The sequence below is a fragment of the Aegilops tauschii genome, chromosome 5, assembly GCF_002575655.3.
Source record: "Aegilops tauschii subsp. strangulata cultivar AL8/78 chromosome 5, Aet v6.0, whole genome shotgun sequence".
Classification (NCBI taxonomy): Eukaryota; Viridiplantae; Streptophyta; class Magnoliopsida; order Poales; family Poaceae; genus Aegilops; species Aegilops tauschii.
This window is the reverse complement of record NC_053039.3, coordinates 531,905,638-531,923,047: the sequence shown is the minus strand read 5'-3', so window position 1 is coordinate 531,923,047 and position 17,410 is coordinate 531,905,638. Positions and strand designations below refer to the sequence as shown.

General features: G+C 47.6%; 1 protein-coding gene across 1 annotated transcript; it reads left to right on the top strand.

Moving 5' to 3' along the window:
* The first annotated feature begins 14,513 nt into the window (after positions 1–14,513).
* LOC109756055 (agamous-like MADS-box protein AGL61) lies at positions 14,514–16,379 on the top strand. The gene has a single exon (XM_020314920.4). It carries the CDS (start codon positions 14,585–14,587, stop codon positions 15,104–15,106), a length of 522 nt encoding a protein of 173 aa, XP_020170509.1. The 5' UTR covers positions 14,514–14,584; the 3' UTR covers positions 15,107–16,379.
* Positions 16,380–17,410: the final 1,031 nt, after the last annotated feature.

Genomic DNA, 17,410 nt, shown 5'->3' with positions numbered 1-17,410 from the left:
TTTTCATGCATTTACTGATTATTTTGAGCTATAAAACCCTGAAATTGAAAAGCACTACAAATGAACTCTGAAAAGGTTGAAAGTTGGCATGGTATCATCATTTCACCCATATAGCATGTGCAAGAAAGTAGAGAGAGTTACGGCAAAAACTGGATGCACTTCGTGTACAAAACGGACAATCTGTTTCGAAGTATCAGGATTTCATACGGAAACTCGTCTGTTACAACAGACATTTCAAATGAACTACGAAAAGGTTGAGAGTTGGCATGGTATCATCATAATAGTTGTGGAGAGAAAGTCTTCACTTTTTTTCTCTTGTGTCATTTGCTTATTGCGCCGTAACCATGGTTAATCTTCATCGTTTATCAGGATGCTTGGGTCAGCCTTGACTTTGAAGGGAGGAATTTCATGAAACTTTTCATAATCTTCAGACATGTCTGTCTTGCCCTCCACTCCCACTATGTCCATTTCTCCTGAAAGAACTATGTGGCGCTTTGGCTCATCATATGATGTATTCGCTTCCTTATCTTTTCTTTTTCTCGGTTTGGTAGACATGTCCTTCACATAGATAACCTGTGCCACATCATTGGCTAGGACGAACGGTTCGTCAGTGTACCCAAGATTGTTCAGATCCACTGTTGTCATTCCGTACTGTGGGTCTACCTGTACCCCGCCTCCTGATAGATTGACCCATGTGCACTTAAACAAAGGGACCTTAAAATCATGTCCGTAGTCAAGTTCCCATATGTCCATTATGTAACCATAATATGTGTCCTTTCCCCTCTCGGTTGCTGCATCAAAGCAGACACCGCTGTTTTGGTTGGTGCTCTTTTGATCTTGGGCGATCGTGTAAAATGTATTCCCATTTATCTCGTATCCTTTGTAAGTCAATACAGTCGAAGATGGTCCCCTGGACAACAAGTACAGCTCATCACAAACAGTGGTGTCACCTCTGAGACGTGTTTCCAACCAACTGCTGAAAGTCCTGATGTGTTCACATGTAATCCAGTCGTCACACTGCTCCGGGTGTTTGGAGCGCAGACTGTTCTTGTGTTCGTCGACATACGGGGTCACCAAGGTAGAGTTCTGTAGAACTGTGTAGTGTGCTTGAGACCAAGAATGCCCGCCCCTGCATATTATTGAGTCCGCTCCTAGCGTGCCTTTTCCAGTCAGTCTTCCATCATACCGCGATTTAGGGAGACCTATCTTCTTAAGGCCAGGAATGAAGTCAACACAAAACCCAATGACATCCTCTGTTTGATGGCCCATGGAGATGCTTCCTTCTGGCCTAGCACGGTTACAGACATATTTCTTTAGGACTCCCATGAACCTCTTAAAGGGGAACATATTTTGTAGAAATACGGGGCCCAGAATGACAGTCTCGTCGACTAGATGAACGAGGATGTGCGTCATGATATTGAAGAAGGATGGTGGGAACACCAGCTCGAAACTGACAAGACATTGCGCCACATCACTCCTTAGCCTTGGTATGATTTCTGGATCGATCACCTTCTGAGAGATTGCATTGAGGAATGCACATAGCTTCACAATGGCTAATCGGACGTTTTCCGGTAGAAGCCCCCTCAATGCAACCGGAAGCAGTTGCGTCATAATCACGTGGCAGTCATGAGACTTTAGGTTCTGAAACTTTTTCTCTGGAATATTTATTATTCCCTTTATATTCGACGAGAAGCCAGTCGGGACCTTCATACTGTGCAGGCATTCGAAAAAGATTTCCTTCTCTTCTTTGGTAAGAGCGTAGCTGGCAGGACCTTCGTACTGCTTTGGAGGCATGTCGTCTTTTTCGTGCAAACGTTGCAGGTCCTCCCTTGCCTCAGGTGTATCTTTTGTCTTCCCATACACGCCAAGAAGCCTAACAGGTTCACGCAAAGGTTCTTCGTCACGTGCATCACGTCGATTGAAGAGCGTACCTCTAGCACTTTCCAGTAGGGTAGGTCCCAAAATATAGATTTCTTCTTCCACATGGGTGCGCGTCCCTCAGCGTCATTCAGAACAGCTAGTCCGTCGGGACCCTTTCCAAATATTACTTGTAAATTAGAGACCATAGCAAGTACATGATCACCGGTACGCATGGCGGGCTTCTTCCGGTGATCTGCCTCGCCTTTGAAATGCTTGCCTTTCTTTCGACATTGATGGTTGGTCGGGAGAAATCGACGATGGCCCAGGTACACATTCTTCCTGCATCTGTCCAGGTATATACTTTCGGTGTCAGCTAAACAGTGTGTGCATGCATGGTATCCCTTGTTTGTCTGTCCTGAAAGGTTACTAAGAGCGGGCCAATCATTGATGGTCACGAACAGCAACGCCTTTAGGTCAAATTCTTCCCCCATGTGCTCATCCCACGCATGTACACCTGTTCCATTCCACAGCTGTAAGAGTTCTTCAACTAATGGCCTTAGGTACACATCAATGTCGTTGCCGGGTTGCTTAGGGCCTTGGATGAGAATTGGCATCATAATGAACTTTCGCTTCATGCACATCCAAGGAGGAAGGTTATACATACATAGAGTCACAAGCCAGGTGCTATGATTGCTGCTCTGCTCCCCGAAAGGATTAATGCCATCAGCGCTTAAAGCAAACCATACGTTCCTTGGGTCACTTGCAAACTCAGCCCAGAACTTTCTCTCGATTTTTCTCCACTGGGACCCGTCAGCGGGTGCTCTCAACTTCCCGTCTTTCTTACGGTCCTCACTGTGCCATCGCATCGACTTGGCATGCTCTTTGTTTCTGAATAGTCGTTTCAACCGTGGTATTATAGGAGCATACCACATCACCTTCGCAGGAACCCTCTTCCTGCGGGGCTCGCCCTCAACATCACCAGGGTCATCTCGTCTGATCTTATACCGCAATGCACCGCATACCGGGCATGCGTTCAAATTCTTGTACGCACCGCGGTAGAGGATGCAGTCATTAGGGCATGCATGTATCTTCTCCACCTCCAATCCTAGAGGGCATACGACCTTCTTTGCTGCGTACGTACTGTCGGGCAATTCGTTATCCTTTCGAAGCTTCTTCTTCAATATTTCCAGTAGCTTCTCAAATCCTTTGTCAGGCACAGCATTCTCTGCCTTCCACTGCAGCAATTCTAGTACGGTACCGAGCTTTGTGTTGCCATCTTCGCAATTGGGGTACAACCCTTTTTTGTGATCCTCTAACATGCGATCGAACTTCAGCTTCTCCTTTTCACTTTTGCACTTTTCCCTTGCATCAACAATGACCCGGCGGAGATCATCATCGGGCACATCGTCTGGTTCCTCTGGATCTTCAGCTTCCTCTTGATCTTCAGCTTCCCCCGTTGCAGCATCACCGTATTCAGGGGGCACATAGTTGTCATCGTCCTCTTCTTCTTCGCTGTCTTCCATCATAACCCCTATTTCTCTGTGCTTTGTCCAAACATTATAGTGTGGCATGAAACCCTTACAAAGCAGGTGGGTGTGAATGATTTTCTTGTCAGAGTAAGACCTCGTATTCCCACAATTAGGGCATGGACAACACATAAAACCATTCTACTTGTTTGCCTCAGCCACTTCGAGAAAATTATGCACAGCCTTAATGTACTCAGAGGTGTGTCTGTCACCGTACATCCATTGCCGGTTCATCTGCGTGTCAAAAGTAAGAAAATTAGACAAGTATCTATCTAAAATAAGATTTTTTTTTTCTTTCAGAAAGAAGATAAGAACAAGAGGCTCACCACGGTGGTGCCGGCGACGAGATCGGCGTGGGCGATCGACGGCGGTGAAGACGAGGGCGGGGCGTGATGGACCGCTAAACCTAGACAAATCTCGGAAAAAAATGGAGCTCGGAGGTCGAGCTTCGAGAGGAGAAAGCTTAACTAGTGTGGTTCGGGCATTTCATCAAACACCTCACATGCATAAGAGGTGAGCTAGAGCACCCAAATGCTCTTCCTCGCCGGCCAGCAAAATACAGAGCACTGTGGAGTGCTCTGCTCGCCGGCGATGGGGTATATATAGGCAACTCATTTGTCCCGGTTCGTGGCTGGAATCGGGACTAAAAGTCATCCTTCTGTCCAGGTTCCTGCCACGAACCGAGACCAATGGTTGTGGGCCAGGAGCGAGGCCCATTGATCCCGGTTCGTGCTAAGAGCCGGGACAAATGGGCCCAGACGAACCGGGACCAATGCCCACGAGGCCCCGGCCGGCCCCTGGGCTCACGAACCGGGACAAATGTCACCATTAATCCCGGTTCGTGGCAGAACCGGGACTAATGGGCTGGTCAGGCCCGAACGAAAGCCCTTTTTCTAGCAGTGACGCATGTTTTGCTTGACGCGCACGAGTCCAGTATCCCGTGCTCTGCTCCAGCTAGGCGGTGCAGCTCACCTCTACGAAGGCTAGAGCTGCGCTCCAAGTCAAAGATGGCTGCGCTTCACTCTTCACTCCACCGTTCAATGCGCACCCTCCTTCCCCCTCACCGTCCACGTACCGCAGGAGCTCCTCACCAGTCACCACTCTATAAAAGGCACAGCTCCTCCCCTCGTCGCCATTGCCAGCCCAGCCAACATCCACGTCTGTGATCTGCTGTCTGCCTCTCTCCACCGCCTAACGCCGCTTTGCCCTTCAAGCTCAAGATGCCACTCGCGCGCGCCCACCGCGTCACCGCCGCTGGCGTCCTCTCCGACCGCCCGGAGTACCACGACCTGTACAAGCCAGCGGAGGTCCCCGCGGCCGCCACCGCGGTCCGCCGCGTGGCCGGCGCTCCGGCACCCCCTAGCCCCGCCTCCGTGCAGGCGCTCCACGCCATGTGCTTCGCCCACGCCTACGTCCGACGGCCCACGGCGGCCTCCATCGGCGGGGGCGGGAACGCGGCGACTTTTCATCCACGAGGTCATCAACGCCACGGCCCCGGACCTGCTGGGCCGCTTCAGCCTCCTTGGCTCCGCCCGCGGAACCATGGGCCTGCGCTTCCGCTCGCCCGCCAACCGGGAGGCCGCCATGCGCCAGCAGCCGTTCGCGTCAGCGGACGGCAGCGGCACGGTGGAGCTCGTGCGCGCGTGTGGGACGGCCATCCTCGACGACTACGTCGCCCACAACATAGCCGACCACCTTGTCCGCGACGTCAACGACCTCCTCGTCCACGTCGCCCTGCGCGACTACCCGACCGAGCAGCGCACGCAGAAGGCTATCGACGACAACTGCCGCAGCTTCGGGTGGGTCGCCGAGGTCGACCCGGCCTGCTTCGCGGCGCCGGACCTCTCCACCGTGCACGCCGTGCTCTGCGTCGGCCACCATCGCGAGGTCCCCCGTGAGCTCCGGATCCGCTACGCCGACGGCTGCACCAGCGTCGTTCCGGTGAACGTCCTCGCGGTCTGGGACTGGCCCGCAGTCTTCCGCGACCATGGGAGGTACGTGCGCTTCTTCCAGCCTGATGGCGCGGTGGCTCGGGCAGGCTCGGGCTTGCAGGCGCTCTCCTTGGCATAAGCGCCGCATGCCATGGCATTGGCCGCAAAAGCAGTACTACTCTGTGTGCCAAGTACTATGATGTTATGAGTCCAAGACTCCAAGTTCTTAATTAGAGACAGTAGGCTTAATGAGCGTCAGTTCTCCCGTGTGTGTGTGTGTGTGTGTGTGTGTGTGTGTGTGTGTGTGTTTATCCAATCCTGGACAATTAATTTAGAAGGCTATGTTAGGGAATAGGGGAGGCTGATGCATGCTTAGTGTAGCGCGTTTGGGGCTTCATTTGCGGTGGAAGCTACTCTATGTAATCATGCATCTTATGTTATGAAATGAAGGTGTTATAAAATTCCTGTTCGTGTGCTTGAAAGCGTGAACTTGTTCGTATCAAGATCGGCTTAAACATGGTTGCACAGGAACTTGTAAAATTTATGCAGATTCTGCAGGAAATGCTTGGCAGACTTTGCCATTGGCGGTGTTTATTCTCTTATCGTCGCTACTTTCTTTTGCGGGAGCTGCCATTCATACTTTTATCATGTACGCAAATCAACAAAAGGAGAACATTGTTTCTCCTGATTAATTTATTTTGCATGGGTTTAAGCTCAGCCAGAACTAGCATATTCAGGTAAGTAGTAGTAAGACTGAACATCATCTATTCATAATATTATGTACACAAATCGCCGGAGGTGCTTTGCAACGGGGTCGTGCTACAAAGAGGACTTCCCGGAGGTGCTTGCAACAGGGGTCGTGCTGAAGGGGGGATCATCGAAGGTGCTTGCAACAGGGTCCTGCTGCAAGGGGAGCTCACCAGAGGTGCTTGCAAAGGGGGGCTCTCCATAGGTGCTTTTGCAACATAGTTCGTGTTGCAATGAGGTTTGAACATGGATCATGTTGCAATGACATTTGAAAGATGATTCATGTTGCAACGATGGATGGACAAGGAGATGACGATCACACGGTGGGCATCACATGCATTGGCAGCTCAAGACCCGGCCGGTCTTTGCTAAAGACCAACCAATTGACGCGTAACTCGGGCCTAACTTAATAGCTTAGCACATGCAAGTCTACAACATCGAACTAACTTCGCCGTGGCCGACCCAACATGCTTTTTCCTTCTCCATTTTTTTGTTTTGTTTTCTCTTTCTTTTCTTTTCCCATTTTTTAAAGTTAATGAGTATATTAAAAATTCCTAATTTTAAAATAACCGTGGACATTTTTAAAATTGATAGAACAGTTTATAGGTTCATCAATATTTTTTAAATACATGAAAACTTTTCAGTTTCGTGAATATTTTCAAATTCATGAAGATTTTTCAATTTCGTGAATATTTTTAAATTCATGAATAGTTTGTAATTCGTGAGAATTTTTGGAAACCATGAATGTTTTTTAATTCGTGAGCTTTTTAAAATTTCTGAAAGTATTTTTAAACTTGTGAACATTTTTTTAATTTGTGAACTTTTTTGAATTCGTGAATAATTTTTAAATCCATGAACATTTTTTGAATTTACGAAATTTTAAAATATTTCAAAAATCGGTAGCTGTTTTTTCCCGGCAGGTGCTATTGCTTTCTAATGGTTTCTGCTTAGAGAATCTACACCTGGGCGGCGTAAACAACCCTCAAACGCGCGGGCGGACGACCTGGTCACTGACCAATCAAAAAGATGCGATCCATACGGGGGCCTCAAACGCCCCGGCTGACTGGCACCTCTCATATTTAGCCCAAATCTGAGGCAGATATGGGGTGGCCCAGGCACATCCGTGGACTCACGTTGGGGTCCCACAGGAAAATACCCGAAAACACGACGATCCGACGGGCGTCTCCTCCCATGGAGTGTGAACCCCGCGTGCCGCCGCTTCGACTTGCCGCCTGAGTGCCAAAGTCCGGCTATTTAAGCCGAACGACATCCCCCAGCACTAGCCACATCCACTTCCTCCCTCTTCGTGCCTCCAGCCCGAGCCCATCCACCTCTCTCCATTTTCGTCTCACTCTTCCCTCGTCGTCCGGCTCCGCCATGGCCCAGCAAAAGAAGACCACTTATGCTATGCTAGCACTGAAAGGCCGCTTTAAAATGTTGGAGGAGATTCGGGCGAGGCGTGCCGCCTGCATCATAGCCGGTCTACCTCCAGACTCGTCGGGACCAGAGTAGGAGTAGGAGAAGGAGAAGAAGGGGGGCAGTAGCCGGTGCCGGACTGGAGGCGGAGGCCGGCGAAGAGGAGCCGGAGTTGCAGCTGTCGCACATGTACCTGGAGCTGGGCACGAAGATCATGGACATCTGCGATGACGACGAGTAGTGTAGTTAATCTTAGTTGATCTACGTAGTACGTAAATGTGTCCGGGATGCGCGCATTTGAGGGGCTAGATTTGTTGTCCGTGCCTGTAGATGCTCTTAGATAAAAAAACAATCAGACACAAGGAGCGAGCGGGGAGCTTCTATTGGGAGCGTTAAGCGCCAGTTTGTGGTTACAGCGCACAGGGGCACACCTGCATGGGCCTGGCCATCACTCGCAGTGACCGTCACTCGCTCGCATGGACGTACGATTCGCTCGCTCGTACGACTCGCTTCTCTTAAGATCGCATTTTTTCAGGCGGTTCCCTGCAAAATCTTTTGGTCCAGGAAGAAAAAACCGGAATAGTTTTTTTAGTATTTCAAAATTTGGTAAAATAAAAATATGTGCACATGTTCAAAAAAAGGTCACGAATTAGAAAAACAGTTCATCAATTCCTTTTAGAAGAAATTCATCCATTTTCAAGGAGACTTTATAAATGTCAGAAATGGTTCATTCATTTTTCTAAAAATCATCAATTTTGAAAAAAAACAATTCATCGGTTTTGAAAAAACGTTCATCGATTTTGAAAAAAGTTCATCTATTTTTAGGAAAAAATCATCGATTTTGTAAAAAGTTCATCGGTTTTGAGAAAAAATTCATCGATTTTAAAAAAAGGTCACCGATTTTCAAAAAGATAACCGGATTTGAAAAATAGTTCACAGATTTCAAAAAAAGTCATCGATTTTTAAGGAGTTTAAAAAATTAAAAAAGGTTCACTCATTTAGCAAAAGCAAAATAAAATTAAAAAATCAAGCAAATACGTTCCAAAAAAGAGAAAAAAGGAGAAAGGAAAAGGAAAGAATAAATAAAAGAGTGAAAAGATGTAAGTAATAACATTACATGCTGGTGGTCGGCTGGTGACTTCAGTGTACGATCAACCAGGGAGTTGTCGGTTCGATTCTTTTTTTTTTGGGGTAAAGGGAGTTTTTATTGCAAAGTAATAGTGTTACAATCAAGAGGCCACAACTCCTCAATACAAGGTGGAGCCGACTGTAACCACACAGCTGTGGTTCTCTTTGATCGGCTATAAGTGGCCAAACGATCTGCGACACAATTCTGACTATGGTGAATTTTCTGTGGTAAAAACTCCCTACTACTCATCAACTCCTTAATCTCAAGCACCAACTGCCCATAAGCTGACTTCACCAGGCCATTGTTAGACAAGATTGAGAGTGCTTCAGCGGAATCTGACTGAACGACCACCGGAAGTGAGGTATTCTGTATAGCCAACGCCATGCCCTGCATGAGGGCGTGTATTTCCGCTTCCAGCGAATCGTTGCAATGAAAGATATAGCGGTACACTGAAAAAATGATCTTGCCTTTGTCATCACGGAGAATCATGCCAGCAGCCACTGACCCATCGGACTCCAGGAAGGACCCATCGACGGATAGGGCAAAGTAGCCCGGCTGGGGTGCTGGCCATGGCATGGTCGGGGTCTTCGCTTTGTCTAAAGAGCGTGAGCACACGGCAGACACTGTCATCTTCCCCTTGATTATTTCCTCCGTGCTAAACGGGCCTGCAAGTTTGATAGACCTGTAGTAGCTGTCGAGGAACTCCACCGTGACATCCGTTGGTGGGATTTCCTTGCCATGTGACTGATCTGTTCGCAGTTGCCAGATTCGCCAGACTACCATAATCACCATATCCCGGACCTCATCCGTACAGTTAACCAGCACATGCAGCAACCAATCCTTGTCATTGTCAATGAGAATTTCATCAGAGGGCAAAGGCCACCTAGTTCTCATATTCAGCCAAATCATACGCGCATTAGTGCATGTAACTAACGCATGAAAAGAACCCTCCTCTTCCACACCACATAAAGGACAGGTCGAGCGGGTGGAAATATGTGTGAAGTTTTTACATTGCGCTGTTGGCAAGGCGCCTGCAACTACCTTCCAAGCCATGATTTTCATCTTCTGAGGTACCGACGATTTCCATACAGCATTCCAAATTGATCTCGCTCCACTTGGTGCTGAACAGGAAGCTCCCCCCGCAAACACTATGTTATGATCATATGTGGCAAGTCTGTAAGCACTCCTGACCGAGAATTGGCCGTTCTTCTCTGGGAACCACGATACGAAATCAGAACGCTGCCTTGGGGACGTCCTTATTTTCACAATATAATCTATGTCCATAAGCCAAAAAATTTCTCTCAACCGATCCATCCTCCATGCACCGTTATCATCTAAGAACTCTGACACACGGTTCAGCCGGGATGTGCGTTTAGGAGTGATGGGGCGGAATGAGGTTGCTCTTGGAATCCAACGGTCGCGCCAAGTACGGATGAGCGCCCCATCCCCCACTCGCCAAATAACCCCCTTCTTCACGAGGTCCAGACCGTATAAAATCCCTTTCCACACTGCGGATCCATTGTTAGAGAACACCGAATCCAGTAAATTACCAGCCGGGAAGTATTTCGCCTTTAGGAGCCTAGCACATAAACTGTCTGGCGTATCTAAAAGGCGCCATGCTTGTTTTGCGAGTAGGCTTGGTTAAAAGCCCGCATATCCCTGAAGCCCATGCCTCCCATAGATTTGGGTAGGCGCATTTTGTCCCAACTCAGCCATGCCATTTTACGCTTCCCCTTGTCAACTCCCCACCAGTACTGACGCATCATGCGGGTTAACTCATCACAAATCGATGCTGGGAGTTTGAAAACACTCATGACATAAGCTGGTATAGCTTGAGCAACTGATTTAATTAAAATCTCCTTGTTACCTGATGACATATATTGCTCACTCCAGTCGATTAACCTCTTCCTTAATCTTTCCTGGATAGTTTCAAAATTACCCTTATGCATTCTTCCCTCCAGCACAGGGAGGCCTAGATACTTAGGCTCGAAGACCTCCTGTGTAATTTCCAGAACACCCTTAACATTAGAAGCAACTGTGGGCGAGCAATGATCTGAAAAAAGGATGGAGCACTTTGAAGGATTTATTAATTGGCCAGTAGCCGCCGCATAAGTGTTCAGCAAACCTTTAACCAAAATTGCCTGCTGTTCAGAAGCTTGAAAAAACAAGAGTGAATCATCCGCAAATAAAAGATGGGATATTTTCGGAGCACCTCTACAAATTTTCACCCCTTTCAATCCATCCTCTTCCATAGATTTATTGATCAACCTTGATAGAGCATCCGCAACAAAAAGGAAAAGAATGGGGGATAACGGATCACCTTGCCGGAGACCCCGGGACGGGGTAAAAGATTCCAGTAGCTTGCCATTGAACTTCACAGAGTATTTAACAGATGATACACACGCCATAACACGAGAGACCCAGAACTGGGAGAAGCCCCATTTGAGAAGAGCCCTCTCAAGAAAGTCCCAATCAACTCGGTCATATGCCTTCGAAAGGTCAAGTTTGTAAGCACACAAAGCCGGTGAATTTTCCTTAACAGATTGTATATGATGGATACATTCGAAGGCAATAATCGAGTTATCCGTAATAAGCCTGCTCGGAATGAATGCACTTTGATTTTCCGATATTAGCTCTGCTAAGAAAGGTCGCAACCTGTTCACCATGCACTTAGACACGATTTTATATACCACATTGCAAAGACTGATAGGGTGGAAATCTTTTAGTTCACGAGGATGTGGAATTTTCGGTATTAATACCACCGCCGTATCATTGACACCATCTGGCATTATACCTGTGACAAAGAACTCCTTAACTGCCGCAATAATCTCTGCTCTAAGAACATCCCAGTTACGCTGATAGAAACGCGCCGGGAATCCATCCACCCCTGGAGCCTTTAAAGGCCCTATTTGGAAGAGCGCGTCCGAAATCTCTTTGTCTGCAAACGGCAAACTGAGAGCATCATTCATATTTGTTGTAACCCTTTGCTGGATACAATCCAAAACGACCAATGGGTCCAGCGTAGGGTCCTTGGTGTATACTTCCTTGAAGTATGACTGTGCCATCCTCTCCATCTCTGAGGGTACAGAGCACCAAGATCCATCCATCTTTTTCAGGCGCTGAATATGGTTCCTTCTCGCCCTCCAGACGGTGCAAATATTTCGTGTTACGTTCACCCTCCTTTAGCCACGTAATACGTGATCGCTGCAGCCACATCATTTCTTCTCTGTATAGGAGTTTGTCTAACTGATTCATCTTATTCCGGACCTGAGACCGATCAGCCCTAGTTAATTGTAGTGCAGCTAGTTGACTCCTTAGCTCTTCTATTTCTTTCAATACATTACCAAAGTTCTCCCTACTCCAGTCTTTCAAATCATTCATAAGATGTTGCAAAGACGCAGCCACTGAACCGAGCCCTCCACTCGGCTTATGCTTTACCCATGAGTTAGCAACCACGTCTGGAAGGCCTCGGTGGCGCTCCACATGATTTCGTACTGTGGCGCGTTACCTTTCGTTCAAAATGCTTGAACATCCCCCAACTGGACAAGTAGGGGTGCTTGATCTGAGCAGGGCGTTGCGAGATGCAGCACCCTCGTTGCTGGAAACAGGTCCTTCCATGTTTCATCCGCACAAGCACGGTCCAATCTGACTTGCACATTGCGGTCACCGTCTTGCCCGTTATTATATGTGTAAGGAACACCTGCAAATCCCAAGTCCATGAGCTCACAAAGCAGCAGGCAATCCCTAAACGCTGACATCTGCGTCTCCGACCGCAGAGATCGCGAGAGATGCTCATGTTGCCACAAGGCTTCGTTATAATCTCCACAGACGAACCACGGTTCCTGCGAAATCGTCGGTTCGATTCTGGAATGGTTTTGTTAGCAAAATATACTATAGCGGTCCCACATGAAAATACCTGAAAACCCGACGGTCCGACCGGCATCTCCTCCCGTGGAGAGTGAACCTCGCGTGGCACCGCTCCGACTCGCCGCCTGAGTGCCAAAGTTCGGCTATTTAAGCCGGACGACATCCCATAACCCTAGCCACATCCACTTCCTCCCTCTTCGTGCCGCCAGCCCGAGCCCATCCACCTATCTCCCTTTTCGCCTCACTCTTCCCTCTTTGTCCGGCTCCGCCATGGCACAGCAGAAAAAGACCACTTATGCTATGCTAGCGCCGGAACGCCGCTTTAAAATGCTGGAGGAGATTCGGGCGAGGCGCGCCGCCCGCATCATAGCCGGTCTACCTCAGGACTCGTCGGGGGCAGAGGAGGAGTAGGAGGAGGAGGAGGAGGAGGAGGGGTGGCAGCAGCCGGTGCCGGACTGGAGGCGGAGGCCGACGAAGAGAAGCCGGAGTTGCAACTGTCGTACATGTACCCAGAGCTGGGCACGAAGATCATGGACATCTGCGACGATGACGAGTAGTGTAGTTAATCTTAGTTGATCTACGTAGTACGTAAATGTGTCCGGGATGTGCGCGTTTGAGGGGCTAGATTTGTTGTCCGTGTCTATAGATGCTCTTAGATGAAAAAAAAACAATCGAACACAAGGACTGAGCGGGGTGCTCCTATTGGGAGCGTTAAGCGCCAGTTTGTGGTTGCAGCGCACAGGGGTACACGTGCATGGGTCTGGCCATCACTCGCGATGACCGTCACTCGCTCGCATGGACATACGATTGACACGCTTCTCTTAAGATTGCATTTTTCAGGCAGTTCCCTGAAAAAATCTTTTGGTCCAGAAAGAAAAAACCGGAATAGTTTTTTTACTATTTCAAAATTTGGTAAAATAAAAAAATATGTGCACGGGTTCAAAAAAAACTCACGAATTGGAAAAACAGTTCATTGATTTCTTTTAGAAGAAATTCATCGGTTTTGAAGGAAAGTACACAAATTTCAGAAAAGGTTCATTCATTTTGAGAAAAAGTTCATCAATTTTGAAAAACAGTTCATCTGTTCTGAAAAAAGTTCATCGATTTTAGAAAAAGGTCACCGATTTTAAAAAATATAATCGACTTTGAAAATAGTTCACAGATTTCAAAAAAAAGTTCATCGATTTTTAAAAAGTTTACGAAATTAAGAAAGGTTCTCTCATTTAGCAAAAGGAAAATAAAATACAAAATCGAACAAACCGTTCCAAAAAAAGAGAAAAAAGGAGAAAGGAAAAGGAAAGAATAAAAGAGTGAAAAGATGTAAGTAATAACATTACGTGCTGGTGGCCGGCTGGTGACTGCAATGTACGATCAACCAGGAGCCGCCGGCCTCGATTTTGGAACGGTTTTGTTAGCAAAATATACTATGACGGGCGCTTGAGGTGCCATGTAGGTAGTCCTGGCCATGGGCCGCCCGGCCCGATGCTGCACCTGGGCCTAGGTTTCGAGCCTGAAGACTAGGTCGGGCCAGGTCTGGGCCCGCTGTTTCTGCCATTTACTAAAGAGGCCTGGCCCGAGGCCCGGTGTGTTTTTTGCTGTGACGGGCCGGGCTTGGGCCTGAAAAGTAGGCCCGGCGACCGGGCCAGGCCGGGCTCAGGTCTGAGTTTTCTACCTCGGGCTTGGTGAGGCCCGGCCCGGCCCGGAGGATGGCCAGGTCTACATGTAGGAAATGCGGAACGAGCGAGCAAATGGATCGGAGCGAGCGAGCGACCGCACCGGAGCGACGCATTATTCTTGGGCCAAGCCCATGTGAGCGTTAAAATGACGCGTATAACACTTCCACCCGACCCGACCCGACCGCGGAATCCCCCGACCGCCGCCTTCTCTCCATCAAAAGATCCTTGACGCGTCCCGGCGTCCAATCCGACTTCGACCAATCATCCTTGACGCTCACCCCTTGAGCCCTAGCCGGAACCTTTCCTTCCTTTATATATAGTGCTACAGCGCGTCGCGTTGAGGCAGAAGAAATCAAGACACACACAGAGGAGGGAACGCCGCCGCCGCCTCCGAGTTTCTTCCCCTCCATCGCTGCTGGATCGATCGCTGCGATGGCGCGGCCGCGCGGCACGACGAGCACGGGGCGGCACCGCATCGAGATGACCCTCAGGCCGGACAAGAACAGCCGGCAGGTCACCTTCTCCAAGCGCCGCGCCGGCCTCTTCAAGAAGTGCTCCGAGCTCGCCATCCTCTGCGGCGCCCGCGTGGCCGCCGTCGTCTTCTCCGAGGCGGGCAACGCCTTCGCCCTCGGCAGCCCCTCCATGGAGGCCGTCCTGCGCCGCTTCGACGACGGCAACGACGCCGGCGCCCTCGTTCCTGCCGCTGAGGACGACGACCGTGAGGCGCTGGAGGAGTTGTATCGGGCCAGGGAGGCGACCGCGGAGCAGGTGGCGTCGGAGATCAAGCGGATGAATACCATCGGGGACAAGGTGGTCAAGGCCCAGATGGGGAGGCGGTACTGGTGGGAGGCCGACGTGGAGGCGCTCGGGGAGGCCGAGCTGCCGGAGTTCGCCCGCGCGCTCGACCGGCTCAGGGCCAACGTGCGCCGCCACGCCGACAAGCTCCGCTCCTGATTCTTTTGGCTTAATTACTAGGCTTGTGCTTGCTTAATTACGTGGTGGTGGTGGAAGCGTAGCTTAGCTGCAATCATGCACGAGTTTGGTATGAAATCTGGGTTTGGTTGAAGAGAGGCAATTAACAGGGTTGGAATTGGAACTTGAAACATGTTGCATATGGTCATGTCTTTCCCTATGATGAAGGTCTGTCCTTAGTTTTATGTAGGCCATGTTCTTATCTACTGTACCTTTCACTGTAGTGATGCATGGTTCTGTTATGAATTAAGAGGGCTGGAATTTGAAACAATTTGCAGGAGCAAGTCCATCCATGAATCCTGTCTTTCTCTGTTCTTCTCTGAACATGCTCGCTATAACCTGATACAGCACCCAAAACATTGAGAAATGAGTTCGTATATATAGTTGGCACATACTCAGCAAATAGTATCAGCATTGGTCGTGTGGTTTTTATCTGCCTGAACCTGAATATTGAGACCTAAACTGAATGCAGCAAAACAAGTTTAAAAGTTGTCCCGTTTAACAAACAAATATAATTTTGGTCCTGTGCACCTCCAAAATTTATTTCATAGCCATTTTAAAAAGCATGAGTTTACATTTCTTATCCATATGAAGCAAGTTAAGCTTCCATCCTTTTTTTCCTTGAAAAAAAAAAAGCTTCCATCCTTTTCCCACATTGCACCAAATGTGCATGTCCAAGTTTTAAGTTTGCTACTTCTGTTGAATACCTGAAGATGCAATTTTCTGTTTGATAAAATGAATGCCTGACAATGTACTCTTGCTTTGGTTAGTATGGATGTTCCTGTTGCTTAACCAAGTTCACTAGCTCAAGATCAGGGGTATCTTCAGGCATTTGAAAAAAAAAATGTTCAAAGCAAGTATTTGAAAATATACATCATGTATTCAAAAAATGTTCAGGTGCATAAAAAAATGTTAGACGTGTATACAAAAAATGTACAATGTGCATAAAAAAAGTAAACATATATTTTGAAAAAGAAAAATGAAAATAACCAAAGAAAGACGATGAAAATTGTTAAAAACAAAAAAAAGATCCATGAACACTAGCACCCAGAACATATTTTATAGAAGAAGCCCACCCGGGTGAGATCGCGGAAATTTGCTCCCAACGGGAGTCAAACCCCGGTCTGCAAGGTAGCACCACTGTGCCCTTGCCACTATGCTGCTGCCCAGCCCTAAAAAAAATCACACGGAAGAAGAAATGAAAACCAACGGAAGGTTCTAAAACTGGTACGAACTGGTCTACGGTACCTATTTGTAGAATACCGAACTATAGTACCTTCCGAAAATTGTTATAGGGGTTATAATACTGGGGCGGCCCATTTAGTCGAGCGCCAGAGGCGAGGCCAAACTACCTCAAGCGAGATGTAGCTCTGGTGTCCGACTGGAGATGCTCTTAGCACCTGCAACGTCGAACTAACATCGTCGTGGCTGGCCAAACTTTGTTTTTCCCTTTTTTTTCACTTTTTTTACATTTTAAAATTCAGGAATATTATTTTACATTCATATATATTTTATAAAATTTGAACATTTTTTAAGTTCGTGAATATTTTTCTAATTCATGATTTTTAAATTCGTAGGCATCTTTCCAAATTCATGATCATTTTTTAATACGTGGGCATATTTAAATAAACATGGACAAAATTTAAATTCATGTATATATTTTTTGTGAATAGAACTTGTATTACTCAAACATCAAAATTACAATCAGCGAGACACCGGTCCTCAATCCTCAAGACCGGAGCATAACCAAACTACAACCACTACATCTAACATAGTTAGTTAAGAAATGACTAATAGTATTTTTTACACGAAATATGAGTAATACAAGTCTTGCGAGATTTCATAAGTTCCTTGATTTCCTGAATCAATGTCGTGTAGCCTGACAGGTCTTGATCCTTCTGCTGAACCATGTCGACAAGCTATAAGCAATCTACCTCGATTAGGATAGGACTGTTACACCATTGAAGAGCCAAAGAAACACTTTCACGCACTGCAGGAAGCTCAACTTCCAAAGCATCCGAACAAGAGTTGAGATATCTGCATGAGGAGAAGATAATTTTCCCAAGATGATCTCTTAGGATCATTCTAGTGCCCGCAATACCTTCTGCTGAGAAGGATCCATCATTATCAAACTTATAAAGAAGTAATATGGCCATCAATAGAAACTTCCCTTTGATGAAGTCTTGGTCTGGGTGGTACTTGATCTAATGTAGCATATCCATATAACTAAGAAGAAATCTTTTGGAGACATCAACAAAAGTTGGTTGCTTGTTGTGGACAATCTCA

Excerpts from the sequence above, each read along its gene's own strand:
- LOC109756055 (XM_020314920.4), top strand. The coding sequence starts at position 14,585 with ATGGCGCGGCCGCGCGGCACGACGAGCACGGGGCGGCACCGCATCGAG.